The 26,857-nt window shown below is 47.3% G+C and overlaps 1 protein-coding gene across 4 annotated transcripts in view; it reads right to left on the bottom strand.

The window, feature by feature from the left end:
• ZC3H3 (zinc finger CCCH-type containing 3) overlaps positions 1–26,561 on the bottom strand; it is a 284,251-nt gene extending 257,690 nt beyond the window's left edge. Inside the window, exons 1-4 of one of the 4 annotated variants that reach the window (XM_019481839.2) lie at positions 26,324–26,561; positions 19,334–19,421; positions 15,590–17,030; positions 13,505–13,704 (exon numbers count right to left, since the gene is read on the bottom strand). In XM_019481839.2, coding sequence (XP_019337384.2) covers positions 13,505–13,704; positions 15,590–16,890 — 1,501 coding nt within the window. In that variant the 5' untranslated portion in view covers positions 16,891–17,030; positions 19,334–19,421; positions 26,324–26,561. Of the gene's footprint in view, positions 1–13,504; positions 13,705–15,589; positions 17,031–18,311; positions 18,431–19,333; positions 19,422–26,323 lie in introns of those variants that run through there. The other 3 variants (XM_019481840.2, XM_019481838.2, XM_014600800.3) reach the window with 3 other exon arrangements.
• Positions 26,562–26,857: the final 296 nt, after the last annotated feature.

The raw sequence follows: 26,857 nt of genomic DNA, 5'->3' as shown, positions 1-26,857 counted from the left end.
ACGGCTGCAGATTTTACCAGGCTTCGCCCTTCTCCATTCCAGCACAATTTACAAACAGCGAGATGACATCCTGCATCTGACCGGGCGGCACGGATGACCAAAACCACCCTCTGCAATTCCAACGTGAGGTTATGGCGTTTGAGGAAACAAGTTACAGGCATGAGCCAAGGAGGGCTGTGGCACAAATGAGAAGCACAGGCTGGCGAGACAAGGGCACGTGCTCGGTTTTGGGTCTTTTTTTGTTCTGGGAAGGGGACAGTTTATTTTGGGTGCAGCCTGGGCAGTCCCTGCAAGTTTCGAGATCTTAACAAAGTCCCCCTGATGGCCTACAAAATATCAAAGGTCACACACAGCCAATGAAAGGATGTCATACATCTCCAAAGCCAAATGTTTTTCCCCTTAGCTTATAAATAACTATTTCCCAAAGACCTGCTTGCTACGAATAGAAGATTAACAATCAAACAGTGGAGTCTGCAGGGTGGCAGAAGCTGCTCCAAAACGATGGAAAGGAAGGTCTGAGAAGTGTTTTTCAACTCTCACGCAAGAGCTGCTGAGTTACAGACAGCAGAGAGGAGAAAGACTACGCCCAGGGATGAAGGATAAACTAAAATAACCCCTTTTCGCCCACCCACCCCCCAGATGAAATCTGGCCTCACTTGCTCACTCTGACCTCTGCTGTGCTATTTCCCAAGGAGGGGTTTGGGAGTTAGATGCCTGACTCCCACCGCACTTCAGTCGTACTTAGGCACTCAACTCTCTTGGGTTTCTGTGAAAAAAATCTCAGCCTAATGATCTTCCAGTGTTTTTGAGCCCCTTGATGTTTTTTCCCCTGCTGCAGCAAGGAGGTTACCCAAGAACCAACTCCTTGAGCGCCAAGCACCGCACAGCCAAGAGCCAAGCTCGGGTGAACATGCAGCGTACGTGGTGGCACCTGCTCCTCCACGGGCACCGACTGCCCCGCAACAGATGGGCTGTTATTTTCCAGGGAGCTCTTAGAAAACTGAATCCCCAGGGCTGGCGGCTGCTAGGTGCAGAAGAGTCACCTGTAAATGCCAGCGAGCGCCAGGGAAACCCAAAACCGAGACTTGCGACTGCTGACGTCACTGGGGCCGCGGCCAAGTATGTGAACTTTTACCAATTACTGCGAGGCACCGAGCAGCCACTTTGCCAGCTTACTCCTCCCCGGGCCTCAAGGACGAGCTGGTGAAAGTGAGAGGAGAGATCTGAGAACATAATGATTTATGAGCATGGTCCATCTACATAGTATCTGACAGCATGGACGGTAATGTCGTTGACCCTGCCGGCTTGAAGCAGCCAACCCGTGAACTCTTCAAACGAGCTCCTGCAGCGAGGAAGGACCCCGTCGCAGAGAGGAGGCTAATGATGGAATCCCAAATAAAGACATCAGGAACTCGGCAGGATACCCGGGGCCTCCTGTGAGGCCAAAGATCATCACCCCAGGCTTCATCTAATAGCGTTTTACTGAGACATCACACTGCTCAGCTGCAACGTGAGCAGGGATGTCATCCGACGCAACCAGTGCAACAGATTGATGGAGGGGAAAAATTAAAGCAAAGAAAAAAAAATGGGGGAAAAAAATCAATGATTAAAGGCAGAGCTTTAAGAACTCCCTGGTTAGAGATACCGGCTTTAATTAATTCCACATTATATTATGAAACGGAAAAGATTTGAAGTCTAGGCTGATGTTTTCAAGGCAGCCAGAGGGATATGAATGCCCAATTCACAACAAAATTAATAGTAACGGAGACTCCAACTTACTCATTGCTATTTATGCCTCCTTTACTCTTGGCTGGTCTTGAGTAACATAAACTGGCTAAAAACTGTCAACAAAAGTGCAAATCTCAGTGCCTTAATCTAATGCACTAGCTCACTGCAGCATTGTTTGGGCTCCTAAACAATGAAAAAGAGCTTAGTTTCTTAAGGCATCTAAGATGCGCACTACTCCAAATAAAATTAAATAGACCTAGAATTGCTTGTAAGGACATTAGGTCAAAAAATAAAAATAAAAAAATAAATAAAAGATTTTACAAAACTTGACGGTGTTTCTTTACAAAAAAAAGAGAATCGAATGTGTTTGCCTTTGCTCTTAGGAAGCCAGTTTTCATGTATGAATCAGCCAGGAGTACTGAGCCTGAGCTGATAACAGGGACTCCTGACAGTTTAATGAAAGAGCCCATCTCATTCGGGAGTTTGGAAAGGCGAGAGAGGTGCAAACAGGAGCTGGTGCACTTTCAGCCCGAAACCCTGGGGTCTCAGCAAGGCAGCGCAGCTAGTGGGCCGAGCGCAGGGTTTTTGCTGGCAATCTAATCCCGACGTGTACAGCCTTGGAGAAGCTGCCAGGTCAGTCCCCCGTCCATTTTAGTCATCTCCAAGACTTCCATTACAAAGCATCTGTGAAACAGGAACGGTAATATTTCCCCTGCCGCACCCGTCTCCCGGGAGCGTGGTAAGGATTCATTAGTTAATGTCTGTAGAGTGCTCTGAACGCACGAAGTGCTGAGTAACAGTATTATCCACGTACATCCCAGTCCAATTCCACGCCGCCGTCCAAACCAGAACGCAATGAATTAAAGGACAATTCCAGACACAGCTGAAAAGACACCATTCGTGGTACAGGTTTGTGTGTGGCAGTCGCAAGACCCTGCTGTCCTGCTAAAGCCAACTCCTGCTCCGGCACCCACCTTTGCTGCACTTTCCCAAGCTTTATCCATTAGCAACTAAAAAAGAACAGGTTTAATGTGGAGGCTGGATTGCTGCTTACCGGAGGCAGAGGTGATACACCAGCATTTCAACTGGGGAGACTCTAGTTAGGTCCCCAGTGAAACAGGTTTGATCGTCTTCACTTAGCCCCCTCAAGGAGGTTTCTCTCCAGCACAAAACGCCTGCACATTTTGCCTCGAAAGATTTATTTTCCAAGACTTAATTAATTGCATCTTTAGGATAATAACCTGGGGGTACTCGGGGAAGGGAAGGAAAGAGCTGAGCCATTACGAGACAAGGGGCACATGCTTTTCTTAAGGTGCAGCAGGAAGGTAAAGGTGAAAGCCTCATATACATCCCGCCCCAATGCAGCCACCACCTTCACTCAGCTGCTTCTCCTTGTCGCACAACATGCTAAGAGGAGAGGTGCGGGAGCGCTGAAGTTGCGGGCTGTCTGTTATATGCTGATTTTGCATGAAGTTATGAATCATGGCAAAAGCCAGACGCATTATTATTTAAACACACGCGCACAAATGCAACCTAAGCGGGAGTCCCCGGAGAGACGCATCTCTCGCTTTTTAAATATTACACCTTCAACCAGCGACAGCCATGCATGAAGAAACCCGGGCGCGGATCCGAGGAGCTGTGCCTCGGAGGGGACATTACAAGGGGGAGAAGGCGCAGAAGAGCCTCTCTCTGGAATCTCTGTAATATTCTGCAATCCCCCACAGGCAAGACGGGCAGCCCGCACTGCTGCTGAACAATGCAGTTTTGAATTCAATTAAAGTGATTATCTGTTGTGCCAAATAAATTGTGTACTGCATATATCCTGCAGCATTTTACACCTTCAGGCTCATTATTTTCTAACCGTTTCCTCCTGTTTATGCACTTTCAAATTAAATTGCTGATAATATGCGCCAAAATAAAAAATGAGCGCACCTTGTCCGAAGAAAATTGATTCTCCTTTTTCCTGAACCGGGCGATTGCCAGGTTTTATATACTCTGTTCCTGGCGATCATTAGTAATTCAATTTTCTTTTTATTAGCCCCCTTATCTGCTGAGCAATATAGTGGCAGAGCTGACCTCTTTCGCACGGGTAAATGTTTAAAATCTTTTCCCTGATTAATTTTGCCAGTTAAGGAAAAGAGGAGAAATGGCCCGGCTCTTAGCCATCACAATGAATAAAGCTTAATGTTGATTGTGATGGAATTTCTAATGCCAAGGAAATTGATTGAACGCAGCAATTACGCTGCAATAGTAACTCAAGGGAAATGGGATAGTTTTCTCCTGGCCATAGCCTTTTGGTTATTTAAAACAATCCAATTTGCAAGGATAATTATATATTAGTGTTTTATCTGCCACTTGAAATGAACATGGGAGTTTTGATACTGGCCCAGCATTAGCAGGTTATTGCTGCAAATTACTTGATATCTGCTTTCTTTCACATAAAGAGGAAATTAGGCAATCAATTACCAGAAAAAGGTGGACGGGGGAGAATACGAGGGGCAAGACTGCCCTCTGCCGGGCAGAGGGGGGGGGAGGCGTCACGTGAGCCTTTGCCGATTGAAAAAAAAAAAAATAAGGCAGACTGGTCTTGCTTTCTTGCATGCCCTGTGATTTATAATGCTGCTTTGCACACAGATGTCCACACCCACCCAGGACGCGGGTCTGTCGAGAGGGGCTGCCGACAGATCCGTGGGGAAGCCCACTTGACGTGCATGTAGCTGCTGCTGCTCCTGCAGAAAAGGAAAGGTTCGTTTTAAGTGATTAATTCTGTGTATTAATAGAGAAGGAGCCCTGGAAAGATGAGATGACAGCCCAATCGCAAGGAATTCCTGAGTGGAACAGACAGCCGTTGGCAGAGCGGCCTTACTTGAAAGCACGAGTGCTGGCGTGACCAGGGAAAGCAACTGCATTGATTTTACAGGGGTGAGAAAAGGTTCACAACTCCAACCACTTGGCTGGCTTTGGCCTCCTTTCATTAAGGGACAGCACTCGCAAAGGCCTAATGCTGCCAGGAGCTGAGCACTGTGCACTGCCATCGATCTCAGCCACCAAAGAGCTGGCAGGACTCGCACAAAATAAGGCTAGAGAGTCTGTTTTTCTGCACTGCGGACCTCAATCTTTGGCCCGGCGCGCAGTGAGGACACTCCCGCTACTACTACCTGCATCAGGCAGATCTCACCCCAAAACTTGTGTTAAAAAATAATAAAGATTAACTAAAAGCAGTGCATTCATAAAGCCACAATCTGCACCATCTTGTGGTCTCATGAATAAGCAAAACTCCAATTTACTGAACACCAAAATGAGTCTGATGTAAGCCAATCGCGACACAGTTTGTCAAGCAGAGGGTGGGTAATGCACCCATATACTGTCCGCTATTTTTTTTTTTCATTTTAACCATGTGCTGTGACGCATCCTGACAATGGAAAGCTGATGCTGAACAAGCATCTCCCATGTAGACAGTAGAGATAAAATGCTCAGAAAAGGGGAAAGATCACTCTTACAGCAAGACAGTAGGTCCAGATTTAGCTTGTGGAGCATCCTCACCACCACATTCAGTTCAGGGGGTGTTACTGCCCCTGGGGAAAGTCCACCCGGGGTGTGAATTGCAAACTGGGCCCCCACTGCTTCTTGCATCTGATTCCACCATTGGGGTTCCCAAATTTTCTCCCCTCCAAAGAGCACTAGGAATGTCCAGGTCGTGTATCTAGAGAGAGTTTGAGCAGAGAGAAAGCATGGCCTGTGTCATTAAATACATACATACATACATACACACACACACACACACACACACACACTGAAAAATACTGAAGTTGAAGCATTAATTAGAGTTCAGTCATCTCCAGGCACAGACACAGGTGCAAGGTTGAACAGATGTGTTGGATATGTTGTGCACGGGCCAAATGCAAGACCTGAAGGGAGAAGGGGGGAGCAGGGGAGTACTCCAATGGCTTCACTGGGCTCTCGATCAACCCCAAAGCACTTGTTAACTGAAAGGATTTACAAGTCCCGGCAAGACAATTATCTTCAGGGAGAGGTTTGTTTGGTTTTTTATTTCCTCTCCACCCCTCGTCCTTAAAGAAAGAGCAGAGGAAATTAAATGCAAAAGTCCATTTAATATTAATGGTACATTAAGAGACTGCACGACTAAGCAGTCAGGAAGCCCAAAAAGTGAAGGCTGCTCAGGCAGCATTAAATCTCGCTGCACTCCCCGAACGCAACGTTTCTCTCTCTCTCCCCATTTTCCTTACTCAAATGTTTTGCCTTTTGTTCGGAAAGCATCCTGCCACGGCCCGAGCTGGGCACTACACAGCCCGGCATAGACGGGAAAGCCACAACAGGGCTGTGTCAGAGCAGCTTAAGTTTGGGGAATTTTCTTGATTACCACGGCCTCGGTAAACAGGACGTGATGACTAATGTTTTACAGTTAATTTATAACAGATGCGGGCTTTGCGCTGCAGATTATTTGGAATAATCGAATGGCGAGAGACCATCATTCTGTGACAGCGCTCCATTTTCTCCCTTGCACAGTCATTAGCTCTCAAATTGAAAGTGGTAGATGCAAGGCAATCACCGCATCTTCCCACAGAAGCGGGTCCCACCCCCTTCAGGCTATAGGGATAACAATGCAGAGCCACATTTTAAGTCATGGTTCCCACAGTCCATCAGGCTACTGCCCTTCGAATTCTGTGCAAAAAAGACTATTGTGCCTGTGTCCAGCTGCGCTCCACAATTACAGACGCCAGTGAGGCTGAGTGTTAATGAGCATTACTCTGAATTTGGTCGTTACTAAAGCAACCCCCACACGTGGGTTATGAAGCCAATTTAAAAAATGCTTTGAGCAAGTTAAGAGCCAAGTGAGCTGACTTTCCCCTTTACTGGGTGTGAACCTACTCCACCTCGCTCCCGGCTCCCAGTGAGACGTGGTTGGGTTGGAATTAGTTTAGGACACCTGCTTGGGACTGGAGAACAGCTGAGAAATCAGTGGCCTGTGAGGGTTACAGTTATGTACCTGATTTCGGAAAGGAGCAAATTGTTCCACGAGCTGAGAGAGGAGGATTAACACTGACTTTTCCACCAAGTTTCCCACGTAAGCCCATGTTATGCCAAACTTGGCTTGTCTAACAGAGATGGCAAGGGCCTTTTCGGGGGTCCAATTCTAACATGGCTGTGTTCACTAGGGTCCCTGTGAACCTGGAACAGGAGAAGAGAGAGACTAGCTACAGTTTTTTTGCAACTGAACTTTCAACCTCGATTAGGACACTTCGTAAAATGGATTCACCTGAGCCGATGTACCCGACGGGACGTCGCACAGACCTCCCCCCTAATACACCTGACTAAGCTAAAAGTGGTCAGAATTGGTCGGTGCTTACAGCCTGTGACCCCAGTGTGTGGCTCAGGACCTCTCTGTTCTTGTGAAAAGCAAGCAAGTATCCTGCAGAGTTTCTCTAGGCTCGCAAATGGGCCCCAGTGTGATCCCAAATTTCAGTTTCCAACTAATGACCAGGGGTGCAGCGATATCCCAGCTTGGCCCTAGTCTGAGAAGCAAATCCACAAGATGCAAGTCAAGCCCTCCAAGTCACCCTGCCTGGTCTTTAGGAGAGTTTGAAACTGGTGTTCAGAGCTGTTCAGGCCCAGACAAAAGAAATGGACAGTGTCTCACCGCTTCCTAGTTATTCCTATTGGCTGGTCCAGAGCTGTCCCACACCACTACAAAGCAACTCCTTGTCCAAGGTAAGAGACTTACATCAGAAAACCCTTCAAGATCAGCATTATCCCCACGTGGCTAAGGCACACAGAGGCATAAGGACTTGCCCAGTCATACAGTGAATCCATGAGCAGAACCCAGCAGGCTTGCCTCTCAGCTCCCAGACCCCTGAGCAACAACCAGATACCCCGCACTGTATATTTAATACACAATCAGAGCAACATCCGTACCTGTACTCTTCCATGTCAAGCGAGAGATGCTATTTTAACATTTTCTTTCATTTCAGTTCAGGCCGTGGGTTTGTGCCCCACGTTGGTACAATCCCAGGCAGACGGCACCCAAGCATTACACGCTGGAACTGGATGGGCCACGCTGCCCTCGTAAGGGAATCACTAGCGGTGCCACTTTCAGTAGAAGTCCAACGTTCGTGCTAGTTCATGCAGTGCAGATTTCCAAAGGCAGATTCCCAGAAGTATTATGAGAGTCCAAGAGCTCAAGAGATCACTTATGAGGTGCCCGGGGGGGGCAGACTAGCTCAGTGATGATGGAAAATGCCCCTAACTCTGGCTCAATGATGGAAACCTTTTAGCACGGAAGACAGTGGTCCTGGAAAGCAATTTCTGAACACCTACTGTAGTACAAAGTATGCACACATCCATCCTAGGGCAGTGTCCCTACAGAGTGATGGCAGGAGACATGAAATCACAGCTGGAGCTCCTTATGGTCAATGCAAGATCCCATGGCACTTTCTGTAGGAGTGCTGGCTCTAGACTTGGAGCCAACCCCCACCAGGCGACTACAACCTGCCCAAAGTTCCCTTGCAATGTGAAGTGGACACAGACTTGGTCCTCGCTTTCTGCGCTGAACTGTGATGCAGAGCTGCTGTGCGCTGCTCAGCAGCTGCCGCATCCTGCAGAAGAGGTGGCCATTGCCATTAGACAGACAGCCTGTGAAGTTATTTGGGACCCTAGCATCTGAAAGGTACTAGAGATGGAAGCTGGTATTATTGCTGGTAACACTTCCAAAGCTCTGCTCTAGCTAGAAGCTGAGGTTAGGAGGGGTGACCTGGAGGTAGGGGGAGATGAGATGACAAGGACTCAGCTACAGGCTATATCATTGTGTTGGTGGCTTGGAGAATATTCTCATGAAGACATGCAGACAAGCCCTCCTTGAACTATTCTGGTTACCTGAAAGACACTCTAGAGCAGTGGTTTTCAACCTTTTTTTTTTATTTGCAGACCCCTAAAAAATTTTGAATGGAGGTGCAGACCCCTTTGGAAATTTCGAATAGAGGTGCAAACCCCTACGAATGGTAAGTGTGGGTATTCAAATACTTTTGATTGATCACAGTCATCTTTCACAGACCCCTTACACATAATCTGCGAATCCCTAGTGGCCTGCGGACCACAATTTGAAAATCACTGCTCTAGAGAAATGATACAATTGTGAACCCAGCGGTATCTTCCAAGCCAGAAGATCTATTGGAACAATGGCATCCCCTTCCTTCTCAAAGCAAGAGCTCCATCACATGGGATGTTCAAAGCAAGTTGGGACAAAGCATGTGAAAATGCACTTGCAGAGAGTTATCCTGCATGGCCTGGGGGATAAAGAAAACAACCCCCATGAGCCCTTTCCCATCTCAAAAATGAATCGATTCTACACCCGCTCAGCAGCCCCGTTTCAAGGACAGATAGTTGGTGTTCTACTGCCCTGAAATTCTTCCCTGGTGAAAAAGGAAGGAGAAAAATTAGGGAGCAGTGTCAGAAGCTAGAAGGGGAAAAGCCTCTCTTCTAGCCTGCAAAGTGGTCTGTTTCAGAGGGCAGGGTTCCAGTCCAGTGCATGGTACTGACTGCTTCAGTCTGGAAAACTCAGCCCCACTCCTATGTTTTCACCTGCTTTATGTTCCTATTTTTCAATCTCCCTTAAGACAGATTTGAGCCACCACAATAGCTCCCTGCACATCTGCAGGTCTACATGGTTTCAACTGAAAATGCAAGTGCCATAAGAAAACAAAGATCAGGCCACTGGGATTTTAAAATGCATGCCCAATACATGTGGGTCTCTGGTAACCGCTGAGCCGATTCCCAGGAGATACCGAAATCGTCAGAAGGATTTGGGCCATTCAGTCTTGATGTTCACAGGTGCCCCACCATTCCACTTCTAATGCCTGGATCCTAACACAAGGCTTTCACTGGGAGCTTTTGAAAAAAAAAAATGGCAGCACATGTATATGGCAACCACTCAGGTTGAAAAGCCCATTACAAATTTCCCCTGAAAGCACAATGCTGAACTGCAATTCAGAGGAATGTGCTATGAGAAAGGACACCCTGCTAGCATGCTGGGCCAAAAGCCTCTGCCTGCCGTGCTGATGAGAAGGTACTGCTGTCTGCTGCTCTATCCAAAGGGAAATGCTTGTACACCAGGGTACTCACTGGTGAAATTGGGAGCGGAGGAAGGATGGAAAAGAGGAATAACTGCCCCAGTGCAAATGATCCAGCAAACCACAGCAGGAAGGTTGATATCCTTAGTGCCAGCTAGAGGCAGGTCCACCCTTTACAGGTAGTGTGCAAGCATTAGCAGAGGAGTAAAAGCAAAGCAGAAAATGCCAAGGCAGTCATCTCTCGTGATACCTCTGCAACAAGGACGTGCATCTGCTAGGGACGATGGGATTCCTCAAGTACATCTTCATGTTCAACCAAGCCAGAGCTGGGTTTGAACCTAGGTTCCCAGAGCTGAAACACTAAATGAAATCTTGATGTAGCAGCAAGGCCAGCTACGTTTTACTGCCACTTCCGCTGCTTCCTCCCTAGAACAGTTTGGCCAAGTTGCTTCCCCTCACCTCCAGGAAGTGCTTGGAGACCCCTGAGTAATGCACATTTTAAATACAAATTATTCTTACAGCTCTGGCTGCATCTCCCAAAGCTTTGACAGCAAAGCTCCTCAAAGGATGTACCCAAACAATTTTTTTTAAACAGGGATTTTTTAAAAATTTTCTTTACAGAGAACATCATTGTGGTGAAACATGCTACATCAACAGCTCAGAAGACTTAACCCTCATGTTATCCTTAGCACAGATCCAGTACAAGCAAGCTGTCTCCCTGTCTCACATTTCTAGGGTCCCTATGACTAGACCTTAGCAGCTAGCATTAAACTGCTGTCTCCAAACACCAGCTCTGCTGGGGATTTTCCCTGAATCCTGGCCTCTTGGCAAGGGCTCTGCCGACAGCTTTAGTTTCTCCTCCTTGGCTAAATCCTTGTACTCGAGGAGAAACACTCCCACAGACATCCCCCACATCTCTTTTCCATTCTGCTTTCAGAGATCATTTCCGAAGAGGCCCTCTGGCTGTCCTTGCTGAATTTAATTTCCAGACTCCATGCAAGCACAAGAGAGACATGTTGACTGCACATGCAGCCTCCACGCATCACTGGCCATTTCCCTTGCCTGGCTGGATGCCTTCAGTCCAGTCATGTCCTAATTCCGCAACCTCCGAGTTTCTTTAGATGCAATAGATTTATTCACATCCTGGCAGAAACTAAGCTGTTCCAATGGACAGCGACTACGTGACCCCTGGAAATCAAGCCAAGCACAAACCTTCACAGCGAGTGCAACACAACGATCCACCTCAAGGCATCTCGTTTCTCCTTCATCTTCCTTTCCCACACTCTGCTTCATGTGTTTGTGTTTTCTTTGCTTACTGCCTTAGTGCCTCTAGAAAGGCCTTCCCCCTGGGACAGGGACACTTCCGCATCTCTTCCCTTTTTGGCCCTCCTTAAAAAAAAAAAATCACACTTCAGCAGGAAACTGCTCTTCTCATCAATAATCCTTGCTCCCTCTCCTGAATCACTGCCCAATTTGCCTGCCTAAGAACAGCAGCATCTGCGCATGCAACTGGCAAGACACACATGCGGCTATGTGAAAAAACTGCAACGGAGCATGTAATTCTGTACCCAAACTATACAATCACACATGCACTTCCCAGAAAATTTAGGCCAAAATATTTTGGTTTTAAGATGGTTCTTGTGGGTTACCCTGGAGAATTAACACTCCCTCCAAACTCAAGCAATTAGCAATGACAGAGAGACTAGCTTATTGGCCATGCTCCCATATGCCAGCCAGCTACTTGCTTGTTTCCCACCCTGTAACACCCCACGGATCCCAAGTGCATGCTGGGACCCAGTCTCAAGATTTGCATCTCTCTGCTAATAAAGAAGTTGAATCTCTATCGTGGTTTGCAGGCAACAGTCTAAGAAGTACTGTAGAAGCACTACCACCACCCACCCCAATAACGGACCTTACAGTAATATCACAGGGAAAGAAACCAAGTTAAGCCACACACTGCAGGTTACACAGGTCATTAGTAGCAGAACAAGTTGTCCCAACTCCCCCTCCTGTACTGGAGCCACAAGGCCTCACACATTCCATATTTATGGAAACCAGGTGAAGCGCTCGGATTGGTTTTGAGACCTCCTGCTCTGAAAACCAGTCACTGAGACAGCCCCCTGACAACCTGAATCATACAAAATACATATAAAGCACAGAGTAATTGCCCCGAAGTGGCACAAGGTGTGCACAGTAACTGCAGAATCTCACTAAGCACAGTCGCTAATCAAACAGGAACACCAACTACAGAGCAGAGAAAAACACGTAGCTATCACTACATCTGCTGGGCCCAACACTCTCACCCTAGCCGCTAGAGAAAAAAAGCTCTTTGCAGCAAACACGACTTGATCTCAGGGGCACTGGCTGATTTCACTAATGGGCTTTCTTTGAACCTTAATCGTTTAGCAACCCATCTAGTATGTTTAAATTAGCCTAGTAAGATCCTGGTTTGAGATCACTGTTATCCCAATAGAGAAGAAGATATTCCGCTCACAGCTCCTAACCTAGAACACAGCGTAGTTAAAAGGTAGATTTATCCTGTTACAAGAAGGGTCTCAAGAGACGCGCACAACTTTTTCCAACTGATGACAGAGGGACTGTACAGTTTTGTGTATCTGTCAGACAAATAACATTCCTCACCTTCCCCTTTGAGTTCCCCTCCAGCACTTGTTCACTATGAAGCTATGAAGTCTAGTCCAGTGTCTCTCAACCCATGGGTCGCAAGAGTATATGAAAGGGTCGCAGACAAACTTTATAAATGGATCAACAGGTTTTAAAAATGGATTCTCTTTTAAAGGAGAAAAATGTGGGAAATCCACAAGGGGCTGTTTGGGCCCCCCACACCCAACACACCCACCACTTGCCCCACACACTGGGGGACTGGGGGTGGCGGGGGCAGCAGGTTGGGAGTGAGGGGCACTGGGTTGGGACTGACCATTGATGTTTACAGATGGGTCCTAGTACAAAAGAGGTTGAGGACCAGTAGTCTAGTCCACTTAAACCATCTCTATTCTGACCCATGAAACATACATTCTTCTAACCCTGCAGGGCATGACTTCCGTGAGTCTGTTTAGACTTCAAGGTCTTTAAAGGAAAGTTTCTTTGCCTAGTCCTGATCTACACAGCAAGAAGATGCTGGAAGAAAAGGGCAGGGCAGGATGTAATCTAAATGCAGCAGATATCAATCACTGCTTCAGTTGTTTTCATGCTGACAAGGTGTCTTAAGCATGGGGAGTACAGACCCATCAATACACTCACAGTCAGGGATCGGATCCCTCCCAAAACGCACAGGATGACTCAGTGCTGCACCCAGACCTATGCACAGTGAAATCTAAAGGGCCAATAAAAATAACATTTTGTCCTAGTAAACACTGGTCTCGAACTCACAGTCTAGCATCAGTAACTTGGATGAAAGGGGAAGGTCTATAACGGGTCCTGATTAGAACTGGTCCTGCATAGAGGTTTCAGAAGAGACGAGCACTCTTGTGAAAGCCCCGATGTAGGACGAAGCTCTCATTCCAATCAAGGCTGTTCTTTTTCCTCTCAATTTTCCCCCATGAGTGCTCAGCAGAGTCACATCACTGAGAAAGATGCACAAGTTCCACCTCCCTCCCTGAAATTGCTTCCCACTATGAAACATCCCAGTGCTACCACCACACACCCAGACCAGGACTTCCCTGGCTCACGCTTACCTTCCTTGGCAGGGACGTGCGTTCTGGAGGCAGGCAGCCGGCATAGCCTGTGCTTGGTGAGCTGCACCAGCCGACCTTTGGGTGAAGTTCTCTTCAACATCGGAGAAGGTTTCCCCCGCAGGGAGGTTCTCTTCCTGAGATAGCTAGGACTTTTCAGAGGCATGGTGGGGGAGGAGGAGTTCTTCTTATCGACTGGGGAACTGCAGGGATACAACAGATGAGAATTAAAGGGGAGGGTAGGATCACAGCAGCATTTCCAACTGGGCACAGTGAGGCAGTAGTAGAGCTAGGAGAAAAAGCCGAGTCCACAGACTCCCAGCCTAATACCTTATCCGCTGAACCATGCTGCCTTCTTAGATAAGAGAAAAGGAGATGCACAGAATTGAGAAGTGCATGCAAGGGGGCTATTTGAGGAGTACCTGACAAAGCACAAATAAAGGAGTCATTTGACATTCCAGCTCATCTATGCATACCTCACCTCTTGTGATAGCTGCTGCTGGGAAGATGTGGAAAAAGGCCAAAACAGACAAAAACAAGTCAAGTGACCCCACACTCTCTGCCTCTTTCCAGAGACAGCTCTGAGGCAGAGTAGAGAAGAAAACAGCAAGCAGCTGAAAAAAACATCTGGAGCATGGGAATAAGAACCAGGAGTTCCAGCATCCTACGCTGGACTTGGCCTCATCATCACATGGCCTTGAACAGTCACTTTGGGTCAGATTGCCAAGTGTTTTTGGTCTGATGCCACTCCTGATCCCAGCAGGAACGTGGTATCATGAAGCCTCCGGCGGGGGCTTTCACACCCTACCAGCTTAAGCAATACAAAACTGGTGGTGTAGAGATCACTACCAAATTGACCAGCCCATGCCTCCTTCCTGTACGTGTGCCTCCACCCACCCATTGCCTTCCCTTCATCTTCATTCCTACCCTTTCCTGTGTGCACAGCACCCATCAGCTGTGGCCCAGAGGGGACAGCCGACACATGTGCTGTTCCTGCCACAAGTGCTTCCCCAAAGGCATCCCCAGAAGCAGCAGGTCCACAGATCCTTCTCAGTTTCAATCTGATGCTACTGGGTGTACTACAGACCCTTGGATAACGCTGGGGGCCAGCACAAAGCAGCAAAGACAAGCAAGTCCTGCCCAGGCTCAGAAGACCAGGGACCATAGGCACTATCATGACTCTGGCTCTTTTCAAGCAAATAGACTTTTGCCTCAATATCCCTTGTCCTCACTGGAGCGTACTGCTGTACACCAGTCACAGGAAAGTAGGGCTGGAAGGGAACTCGCAAGGTCACCTAGTCCAGCCCCCTGCTCAAGAAAGGATCATCCCTGACTGCACCATCCCACCCATAGGTCTGCCCAACCTAATAGGATCAGAGGAAAACTCACAAGCTTATCTAGAAATCTTGCAAGGTCATCTAAGAAACTGCTGCCTGCTTGCCCAAGAGCATCTGTGTCTAGATGGAGTTTGTGTACCTGTCTGGTGCAAGAGGCAGCAAAAGGCATTCAACAATTCATTCAACTTTTTCCTCTCTATTCCCCATTACCTGCATCTAAATGAAGCTCTAAAAGCCCCAAATGGAGCCTGTTTCCTTATTGGATTCCTTTCTCCCCACTGTTAATTGATGTTTATGACTGTCTCTGGTTTTACAAGTGCTGATACAATCATTTTTTGGAGGAGGAACAGGTAGTTGTGGTGGAAGGGAGGAGACACGGCACTTGTTTGTGGGAACTAAACACAGAACTAGACAGACCAGCAAAACTTTGTAGGCTTTAGCACTCAGCCCCCTGGAAAGTAGCACATTTCCATACTGACCAGAAATGCTGCGCTTGGAAAAGTAGCAACAATATTATCACCGATTACTGGAGTGGAGTAGAGCCTTGCAGCTGCAGGCATGGGCTGGGACCGTGCTGTACGCACATCAGAGCAGCCCCAAATTGCTGACTGTATAATTAAGGGCAGAGCAATGCTTCTATTAAAGTCCCTGGAAGGATTTTTAGTGCTTTTATAAGCAGGAACACAGCTTAGAACAGCAAATACAGTTAGCGCAGCAGCAAAATTTACTCTGGAAACACCCAGTGACTTACCCAGAACTCCCCTTTCTTCTGATGATTTTGGTCCGGCTCTTCACTTTATATGTGGAAAATGCAGCATCGTTAAAGGGAGGCTTCAACCCGCCATGACTAACGGATGCATTGTTTAGGGTCTGAAGGCCTGAGTCGGCTCTTGGGAGCCGAGAGACTCCAGGATCCTGCTGGCTCCCAGACTGCCAGGTGAATGTTGACTTGGATGTGGAAGGAGAGGACTGCAAGCTGGACGCTTTCCATTTGTATTTACTGGGAGATGCATTGGGTTTTGAATGCAATCCAGATTTCTTCTGCTTTGCTCCCAAGTCCCCCTTTGGCAGCAGCTTCACAGCTCGCTCTGCACTAAAAGCAAGCTTCTTCCCACTTTCAGGAGCCTTCGGACTAGTCCACCTCCTCATAACACGGGGACATTTGCCAGGGTTTGCAACCCACGTGTAGTTGGTTTTTCTGAACTTCAAAGTTTTGCTGGAAGCTGCCGGTGAGACAGCTCGTTGGAGACTGGGGGTCTTGTGCGGCATGACAAATTTGATCTTAGCTGGGCCCGCACCAGCCTCTGAAGTGGCCGCCTGAGCATAACTAGTGAAAGCTTCTGAATGTCCAAAAATCTTTGGCTCTTTCAAATCATCTCTTCCTGCTCCGACTTGCTCTGAACTAAACCGAGCCGGAATCTGGGGCTCCGACTTCTTCCCTGAAGACAGCCAGCCTGCCTCTCGATCAGGCAACGCTGAAGGCTGCAGAAGCTTAGATTTCAACGCTATGGCACTTTCACTTATAGTTCGACATAACTCAGAGGCACTTTTAGTCACATCGCCCAGCAGTTTTGTGGTCCTCATTTTGCCCTTTCCTGTGAGATACGCTGGGTTTGCATCACCCCTGCTGCTGGTAACAGGAGCCGGGTGCACTGAACAATGTGAGACTGGTAAAGATGTTTCTTCGTCAATGTTTTGAGAATAAGAAAATCCACGTAATCTTTTAGCACCCTCTGCGGCAGCTCCAGCCTCTTTCAGCCCAGACAAACCTCGCAGAGACCCCGGCTCACCAATGCTTCTATTGTCTGAAGCGGCGCTAGTCCTCTGGGGCAATTTGATCCCAACAACTATATTGCCATCTGTAGTCAAGCCCACGTGCCTTTCCAAAGCCGCTGGCTGCGACCCAAGGGGCTGACAGCTCCTATGGCTCACAGAAGCCTGGGATGAGCTAGCAGATAGACCGCTCCCAGAAAGAGATGTTGGCCCAGGTGGTCTGTTTACAAGGGAGTATTTTTTCCTCCAGGAGTTACCATGATGCTGCTGGAAATCCATTGGGGCTTGCTGGGAATATCTTGCAGAGAACGCGCCCCGACTGCTGAAGGTAGGCGGACAGGGATTTCTCCACCTTGGAGTCGTGGAAGGCAGAGGCACAGGGGCATTGCCGTGAACATTTTTATGGTCATTTATGAGGCCTGCAGGATGCAAAACAACCTGTTAAGTGTACAATAACCCAAGTTTTGTCTATTCATTTTCTTTACAGTGCACTGAAACGGCCTGTTGTACACTAACTCAAACAGCAGCAGCGCCCAAAGGAAAAGCATCGAGCAAATATCCACCGCTCCCTCCTCGATTCTCACGACATCCTAGTTTTAGACAGGGAAATACGTGAGCCCGAGAGCCACATGCTGATAAATCAGGTTTCTCATTATGGTCTTTCCGAATACATCAGCACTTTCCACCCACATTTAGTTTCTCATACAGGCACCAGTCCCGAAATTACCGCTTGGATCGCCGGTTTTGTAGACCAATGGGGGAGGGGAAAAAACAGGTACAAAAAAAAATGATTGCTTATTTGGTTTACATGCATCTCCTCACTGCAATCTCTGAGCGCTGATCCATGCTCATAGGCATGTGGATATCAGCACTCGGAGGGGTATTTGATATCTGGGCTAGGGGAGGAAGATAAATGCATTAGTAAAGCAGAGGGATACGGTAGCACGGGCTCCAATCCGAGCTCTGCATTTAACTCACTAGGAGTCACTCATTTGACAAGTCACTTCCCTGCCTCAGTTTCCCCCTGAAAGGAATAAATACATCCATGGGGAGGGGGGGATTGAGGCATATTTCCCACCAATGTCTATAATGCAATTTGGGATTTTCAGATGCAAGGATTTTTAGCCAAGCCCTACATTTTCCAGGCATCTCGGGTTGCTTTAAGAGAAGTTTTCCCTGTTGCAAACACCGGACCTCGCAGAGCTTCAGAAAAGCAACATCGGCAGAAGAACCAAGCTCTTTTTTGCATCAGGTGCAATTAATTCGGGGAGCTCACTGCCCCAAGACAGGCCAACGTAACCCGGTTCAAAACTGCTCGAGGTCAATCCACACAGGACGGGGTCCCAGGAGAGCAGGGCTGGCAGGGGAGGGGCGGGGCAAGGGGCCACAGAGGGAACCTGCCCCCCAGCCCTGCAATCCTGCGCCCCTCAAAGCCCCTGGCAACCTACACCCCCCCCGGGCTCCCCTCGCCCCCCCAACAAATCCTGCGTCCCCCCCCAGGACTCCTAGGTCCCCTCAGTGTTGTCCCCCCCCAAAATCCTGAGTCCTCTCGTGCCCCCCCCCGGACTCCTGCCCCCCCAGACTCTGGGTGCCCCCTCCCCCGGTTCCCCACCGACACCTGGGTCCCTCACGCCCCGGACTCCCGGTTCCCCTCGACCCCCCCCCTCACGACGCCTGGGTCCCGTCGTGCCCCCCCTTACCCTGCAGCAGGCGGATCTGACGCCGCAGCTGTTCTTTCTCCTCCATCCCCACAGCCGGTCAACCCCCCGCCTACGTCACCGCCGCGCGCCCGGAACCGGCGGACACGTCATCTCCGCGCGCCCCGACGGGCCGGTCACGTGAGGAGCGACGCGCTGTCACGTGATGCGGGTGAGGGGTCGGGCCGGTTCCCTGGCAACCGCGGGGCCTGTCACTCACACACGCACACACACACACACACACACACGTACACGGATGAGCCTGTCACACAAGTAGGCGCACACACACACACACACGTACACGGATGGGCCTGTCACACAAGTGCGTGCACACACACACACTCGTACACAGATGGGCCTGTCACACACATGCACACGCACGTACACGGATGGGCCTGTCACACAAATGCATGCACACACACACTCGTACACGGATGGGCCTGCCACACACATGCACACACACACGCGCGCGCGCGCGTACACGGATGGGCCTGTCACACAAGTGCGCGTGCACACACACACACATGTACATGGATGGGCCTGTCACACAAGTGCGCACACACGCACACACTCGTACACGGATGGGCCTGTCACACAAGTGCACACACACACAAGTACACAGATGCACATGCAAACCCACACACACGCAGAAATGTACATGCACGAGCACACAGGCACACGTGGGGAAACCATGCAGACGTGCACACACTCCAGTAAACACACACCCACGTGTGTGTGCACAAATGCAGGCACACGTGCGAACACACCGATGTGCCGTACACGTGAACGCACGCCAACATGGGAGACTGTGCAGACACACCGCCGTGTATGCACACGCACACGTGCAGACACACGCAAACGCACGCCTGCGAACACATGAGCACGCGCAGACGTGTACGCACACAATCCCATCCTCCATCAGTGGCCCCCGCTCCAAGGCCCAGCGCTCATTTTCGTCCACGTTTCTCCTGCTTCCCGCACGACTTGGGTGTCACCGTCGTTTTGTGTTAATGAACACAGTTTACCTCGGAAATAGGATAAAAGGATCCCCGACCGGAGGCGAGAGTTATTTTATTTTATGAAGAGAATAATTCGCACCGCATTGGCTGTTTCCTGCAAAAACATGGAAAAAGAGAAAGGTAGTCGCACATTGCTGCTCCTGGTTGAGGTTTCGCAGACTGAGAGTTATTCCCAGTGCTGTACAGGCACGCTAAATTAATTATTATATATTGTGGAGACAATTGTAAGATTTCCCTCCTTTCTCCCAGGCTGCGGGGAATAATATTCAGCGCACAGTATTTGCAATATCAGGTTGCTAATATGCAAAGTCATCACAATAGCAATAATATAACGATAATACTGACATGTCAACTGTAGCACGTCTCATAAGTAGGTCTGGACGTTTCGGGGGGGATGGGATTGAGGCACAGGTAAGACAAGTGACATGCCTGAGGTCGCCCAGGAGACCAGTGGCAGGGATGTGAACAGAGCACAGCTTTATCCACTAGGAAACCATCTCAAACTCACACCAAGCAGGGTTGATTTTGGCATATGTCAAGTGCCATGCATAGATCTTTTCCCAAATTAGATTTACTAAGGTGGTGCTTCATCTCTGTTTATAGCTAAGCTTAAGCTATGTTTGACCTGATCATTTTTGTGCTGTTGCTAAACTGATCTCCCTTGCCTGCTGCTTGGCCCACATCGCACCTCCTCCTACAGCTCTGCATTGGGTTTTGGTCTCCTTCCGCATCATATTCAGGCACCTCATCCTCACTTGCAAGGTCCTGCACGGCTCCACCACCACAGCCTGTCTCTTTCCTTTGTCATGTAGCATACCATTCCCACATTGCTCTCAGTGGGCACATCTACACATGCACATTTAGTGCACAGTAATTTAGGTTACTGCACAGTAACTAAAAAAAACTGTCCAGTATGGGTGCACATCAACCCATGCATGCCTGTGCTGTGCAGTAACTATGGCAACTTATGCCAGCTTGGGCATAAAGGTGTCTGTATGTGCATTACTGCGCAGTAACTAATCAGGCATTATGATACCTGCATAATGCAGGTGCCCAATTAGTTACTGCGCAGTAATGGACATGTAGACGCCTTACTGTGCAGTAACACTGTGTACATGGACTGACTTGGGACTCATTTTAGTCCCAAATCAGTCCACACACAGTATTAATTCTCTTTAAGACCTGCATGTGTAGACGCTAGCCTAAAAACCACTTAGTGTGGAGTAACTTACTGCGCAGTAGTCTCTGTGCAGTAAATGCACATGTAGACACACCCAGTGTGCTGACAGGATGTATTTTTATGCTCCCTTCCTTTCCTTCTTGACATGGCTTTGTGCCAACTTCCATTCTGGTAATAATAATAATCAGGGGGTGATGGCTAAATCAAGTATCAAGGGTGGCCCTCACCAGACACTAGCTATTCATACATCAGAGAAGCCCTCACTGGCAGAAGGGAAGGGAAGCTCATCAAGATTTATAAACTGATGCTCATAAACAGGCACACAAACCCCCCATTCGAGGACTATGTTAAAATGGGACTGAGTGGGCATGTCCACGTGAGACATGAACTAATAGCAGCCTAATAACACTGCAGTAGCGTACCGGGCCAAAACGGTGCTAATATGCTATTGCACTGTAGTATTAGGCTACTTTGCAGTACACATCACTAAAAACTCATCCACCGGCACCACTGCACCGTAGCACAAGTTACTGAGCATTGATGTAGTCCTGGGTTATCCGAGTACTAAATGCACAGTAACTGCAGCACATTAATGAACCCGTAGATGTGCCCAGTGAAATGTCCTGGTACTACAGGAAGATGGTAGAAGAGGATGGGAAAGAGATGGCACATGTCAAGTGGAAGAGAGGGGACTGGCATAGGCTTCTCAGAGGAGAGCCCTCCGAAGTCAGCAACAAAGAGGATGATGATGATGATGATGATGACAAACATGATGATGAGTGAAAGGAGATAACAAAGACCATGATGAATGAAAGGACTGGGCAAGTGAGGGAGTTGGGAAGGGGGAAGGAGGGGGGATGGGGAGGGGAGTGAGGTAGTCCTTTACATAATTGTGATGGTTTCAAGCTGACAGTGATGGGCGCGCAGGTGTGATCTTTGTAATGGGAATGATGTAAGAATGATGTAACTGTCCAAGTGTTTTTGGAGAGTGAAGTGAACCACAGCGGTCACAAGACAGGTTGTTAGAGGTACAGTTTTAGATAGATAGATAGATAGATAGATAGATAGATAGATAGATAGATAGATAGATAGATAGATAGATAGATAGATAGATAGATAGATAGATAGATAGAAAACAACTATCCCCTCCTATAGCATCTGACGAAGTCAGCTGTGGCTCACAAAACCTTATGGGTATATAAGGTGTATGTAGGGGGTATAGATAGATAGATGTAAATAGTTTTTGCACAAAAAAAAGGAGACAAAAACCCAGAAAGAATCCCATCAGAGACTGATATTTTTCACCCTGGAAGTGAATGAGAGAGTCCATCTCTTTCTGGAGCAAGTGATAGCTAAGGGAATTGGATTAGTGATTTGTCTTCTGAAAGGATGTAGGTATTTCTATATGTCTTGCAGAAGGCAAGGCAAAGGTGCACCTAGACTGGATTAGAGACCATAAGGTTTTGTGAGCCACAGCTGACTTCATCAGATGCTATCGGAGGCAACAGTTGCCTGGGCAAAGAGAGATGCTGCATTTTAGTAAGGCATGCAGAGTGAGATCCTCCTTTAATCTTTTTGGTTATTTTCTTACATTTTGTCTTTACCCCCTACATTTGCTTATTTGCATGATTTATCTTGCTTGTACAATATATCTTTTTGCTGTTTTATTTACCTGACTGCTTGCCTGAAGTAAAGGTGATTTTCAGAGCAACATATGACTCCAGCCTCGCCTCTTTTGCTGAAGAGGGGACCTATAGCTGTACACAAGTAGGAGTGTGTCTCATAAGATGGCAGCTCTTCATCTGCTGGAGTTGCAAACCTAGGACTGGGACAGGTTGAAGTAAGGACTACCGGGATAAGAAGTTGCCCAGCGGCAAAGCTTAGTTTGTTCTCAGTGGACAAGAAGTAGGATGGTAGAGAGTAGTCTGAGGCTGAAGGTATCCCATCAGTAAAGCCACCAGGGTTTATCACAGCTACACTTTTGCATTTCATTTGCACAGTGTGTGTGTGTGTGTGTGTGTGTGTGTGTGTGTGTAGACCAGTTAAGGGGTGCCAGATTCACCTCTCAGCACTGATATAAAATCCCGAGCATCCACTTGAAATATCCCCTTGTACTGATAACCCAATCTGTCCTGCTGTTATTTGGAGGAAAGTTATCCTTGGCAATTTCTCTCCTGGATGGCTGCACTTTTCCTTGCAAGCTAAGGAGAAAGTGATGAAAGCTAGTAAAAGCTGTAGCTTTTAAACAGAGATAACATATGGTTTGTTGGGTCCCCAAAGAGTTAAAATATGCAGTTTTGAAATGGTATTTTTTTTTTACTTTCCATTCTTTACATTAAGGGTCTCATGTTGCAAATCGATGTCAGAATGCAAGATAATAGATGATGATGAGCTTTAACCAGAAACCTTGAAGAAATCATCCAAAGCCAGCAAATCACACAGCAGATCGCTGTTAGGTTCTCTTTGCAACATGAATTTCAAGAATCCTTTTAAACTTACAGAACCCTTTTCTTTTTTAAAGATATTGTCACCAGAATTTTATTTTTTAACATTTTTAATTTTAAAAAAATCAAAATATACTGATTTAGAAGTCTCTGCTAGAAACCCAAATTTTTCATTTCTTTGAAAATTGCTTATTACTTTTTTTTCTGCTCTGCAGTGGTTGTTTGAAGAGTTGGTTTGCTCTGAAAAGCCTACACAATGACAGGGGCGAAAAAAAACCTGACCTGTTTTGTCTCAGCAACAAAATCTTCAGCTCAGTTTTGCCTGCAGGCTCTGTCCTAATGGTGGTGATATCTGAAGCATAAAGAACCTTCCTGATATTTCAGATTCCAGAATATATTTGCAGCATCACTTGTGAATGGCATACAACTGACCTGGAAACAATTGAGGTCAAGTAAACTCTGTCCCCAGGCTGCTATTGCTCATATACCACAGTGACGGACAGTTTATAGAAGTAGCTCAACTATTTTAATTCAGAAATTCTCTTTGGCTGCCTTGCTTCCCATTCTCCCTTGCAGAGACCCTCTGCCTGCGATCAGGGAAGATCCTGGTGGAATCTGTAGTGATTACCTACACACACACACAAAAATATGAACGTGTTTAATAGCTCTTACCTGCCTTTTAATACAACTTAGCAAGTAGAAGTAAGGAGGAGACAGCAACATACCCAAATAGTGCTTTCCATAGGCCAACAGAAAGTGATCCATGGACGACAGTCCATAGACAAACTAGCCTATCAAAAGATTTGCAATACCATCCCAGGAACCGTAGCACTGTTTCTCTAAATCACTCATCAGCTCCAGAACCTAACTCAGCCCATGTAAAGAGCAAGATTGTTATCTATTTCAGTACTGGTTCTTTTAACAGAAATGTGCAGCTAGTCTGGCAGCCTGGGTTTGTGAGTTTAAGACCAATGTGGATGCAAATGCAATGTCACATAAAGACAGGATGATCCAGTTTTTCAAGTGTGGCCCTGAGACCTAAAGGCCTCAGGTTCAATTTCCTATTCTCCATCATATCTATGTGAACTGGAGCAAGTCAGCCTGTGCCTCCGTTGTGCCCAACTCACACCAGTGTTATAAGAATAAATACCATTACAGACTGTGGGCACACAAAGTTGCTATGGTAATGAGAATGATAGATAACTACCACTACTCTTTGGTTTCCCAATTTGTCTCCTGTTTTATTTTAGAAATTTTGGACTTATTTATTTATTGTAGCTCCCAGGAGCCCTTGTCATCATGAGCCCAACATCATATTCTGCTAAACACTGTACATGCAGAACAAAAACACTTGACCCTTACAATCGAAGTATAAAGTAAGATACAAGAAATGGCTTCGTACAGATGTGGGAGCACGAGGAGGTGATAAGGTCTCAGCATACCAACAGCCTGGCTGTTGTCAGCTTTTTGGAGGCATCCTGGAAAAGGAAAACACTGAAGGGGAATAATGCAAATGTCTGTGTTGATCTCGTCCCAGGAAGGAGAAAAAATGAATGTGGCTGTTTGAAAGCGGAGCAAAACGGCTGGCATTGTGGGCTGACTGGAGGTGAGACAACATCTTAGTGAGGACAGGACAGAAGAGGATGGGATCAGATGAAGAGCCTTGAAAGCAAACCCAAGCAGCTTAAGGTTGATGTGATACGAAGAGCCTGGTGGAGAGAGGCAAGGAGAAAGATGAGCTCTTCAAAGGACAGAGTGGCAGAATGATTTTTGCAGAGTAGGCATGACCACAGCAAGACTGCAGTGTCTGGGCCAGTTGAAAGGAGGCTGCCTCTCTCCTCAGAGAGGATGTGATTATTCAGGAGATCAATTTATACACAGCCTAAGCGAAGGAACTACGCCATGCCACATGCACAAGCCCTCTGAGTTCACCACATATATATAAAAACCAGCAGCACCTTGTGTAGGATATCTGGCATCAAATTTGCCTTAATGAATAATAATGAATGCAAAAATCTGAATCCAACCTGGCTACTACCCCTTGACCTCATTAGGGATATGGATCCCTGCCCTCAAGAGCATGTTCAAGAGGGTCTCAGTGACCTTCCCCAGATGGATGCATTTTGAAAAGTCCCTTCTACAGTACAAGGGGGCTTTACAGTAGAAGCATTTTGATGCATTGTGTGGAACTGGTGTATCACCGAATGCCTTGGTGCATACTGCACCCGTGGTCAAGGGCAGGGAGTAGGGAGGGTCATTCAGCCTCAAAGGGTCCCATTCGCATAGGAGAAATGTAGGACAATGGAAATGGTTGCCCCTTAGGTGAGACGAGCTAGACTGTGCACCAGTGCTTCACCACCCTCCTAGTGAGCAGGGGTTAAACTAGATGTGACCTGCTGAGGTCCCTTCACACCCTCGTTTTCTCTGATTCTATGACACCAGTTCTCTTCTGTTTCTCTACAAAGTATTGGGGTTTAGAGAGGGAAAATTCCCCAAATAGTTAAACAGATAGGTTGGATCTTAGAAATGATTTAGCCTAAGAGACACCAGGGGAACTCAGAAAGAATCAAAGACCAAAGGAAGCTTGGGAAGGAGGAGGAATGAGGAAGCCCTTCAAAGGACAAGCTGAATCATAGAAGCATCATAGAAAATGAGGGTTGAAGGGAGCTCAAGAGGTTATATCTAATCCAACCCCCTGCTCCAAGCAGGACCAGCCCCACCTATATCATCCCAGCCAAGGCTTTGTCTACCTGGGTCTTAAAAACCTCCAAGGATGGAGAGTCCACTAGCTCTCTGGGTAACATGTTCCAATGCTTCTCAATCCTCCTAGTGAGAAAGTTTTTCCTAATATCCAACCAGCCTTCATCTGGCTCCACGTGTGCATCAAAACCTGGCTGGGGCACACAAGAGGCAGGGCACATCAGCCCTATCAGCTGCATTGCAGAGGTCAAAATACAGAGACAAGGATGCTGCATCCTTCAAACAAACCAACTCCTGTTCTTCTTTTAATGCACAATTAGTAAATACCAAAGGTTCAGCAGTCTTGCTGCTAAGTGCATGTTACAAACAACACATTTGACAACCAGATCACGACTCGCTTTTTCTTCACAGCATTACAGTTGCATGACACTTGTTTGTGAGTCTAATTTAATTAAAAAAACAGTAAAAAGCAAGTACAGGTTTTTGACACTGTGTTGGCAGGGAGTCTGCATGTGAGAACATGCCCCAGGGAGGGTGGCACACTTAAGAGAAATTAAATTGTCTCATTCAGCCCGGAATAAACGTGGTGCTAATCCCTCTAATGGCCTTAAACATCCCCAGAACTCTGTGTCTTGTGACAAGCAGGCAATAGGACCCAATTAAGTTACTCACACGTTTGAAATCATAGCCTCATCAGCTTTGGTTTAGTCTGGAGTCTCTTGGTGGCTTATAGGAAACTTGCTGAGAAAAGCTAAAAAACTAAACTTAGTTAAGCGCTGCACCAGCAAATTGTAGAAACCTGATGACAGCGTGAGTAGGAGGTGCTGGCATTTCCTGTTGGCTTCTCAGAGGATCAGGAGTCTGAAGGACATCCAGGGATTTGCAGTATTACACTTCAATATTACCTACAACACTCCTTGTTCTGTAAGCTTAACAGGAATATCCTATGCAGTACAAGGGAAGTAGTTACTCTTCTCTACTTGGCACCCACATGGAAAGAGTCCAGAAGAGAGCAATTGAAAAAGAGCAATGAAAATAATAAATGGGTTAGAAAATGAGACCTATAAGGAAAGTATGAAAGACTTGGGCTTGTTCAGGATAGAAAGAGGGACATGATAACAGCCTTGCAATAAGGAAAACTATGATTATCAAAAGAATGGTGGCCAAGGGCTCCCCGCGTCCACTGAGGGTAGATTAAGACATACT

This window comes from Alligator mississippiensis, chromosome 3 (genome assembly GCF_030867095.1).
Source record: "Alligator mississippiensis isolate rAllMis1 chromosome 3, rAllMis1, whole genome shotgun sequence".
In the NCBI taxonomy this organism is placed as follows: domain Eukaryota; kingdom Metazoa; phylum Chordata; order Crocodylia; family Alligatoridae; genus Alligator; species Alligator mississippiensis.
Note: the sequence above shows the minus strand (reverse complement) of the source record. Positions and strands in the feature narration are given on the sequence as shown.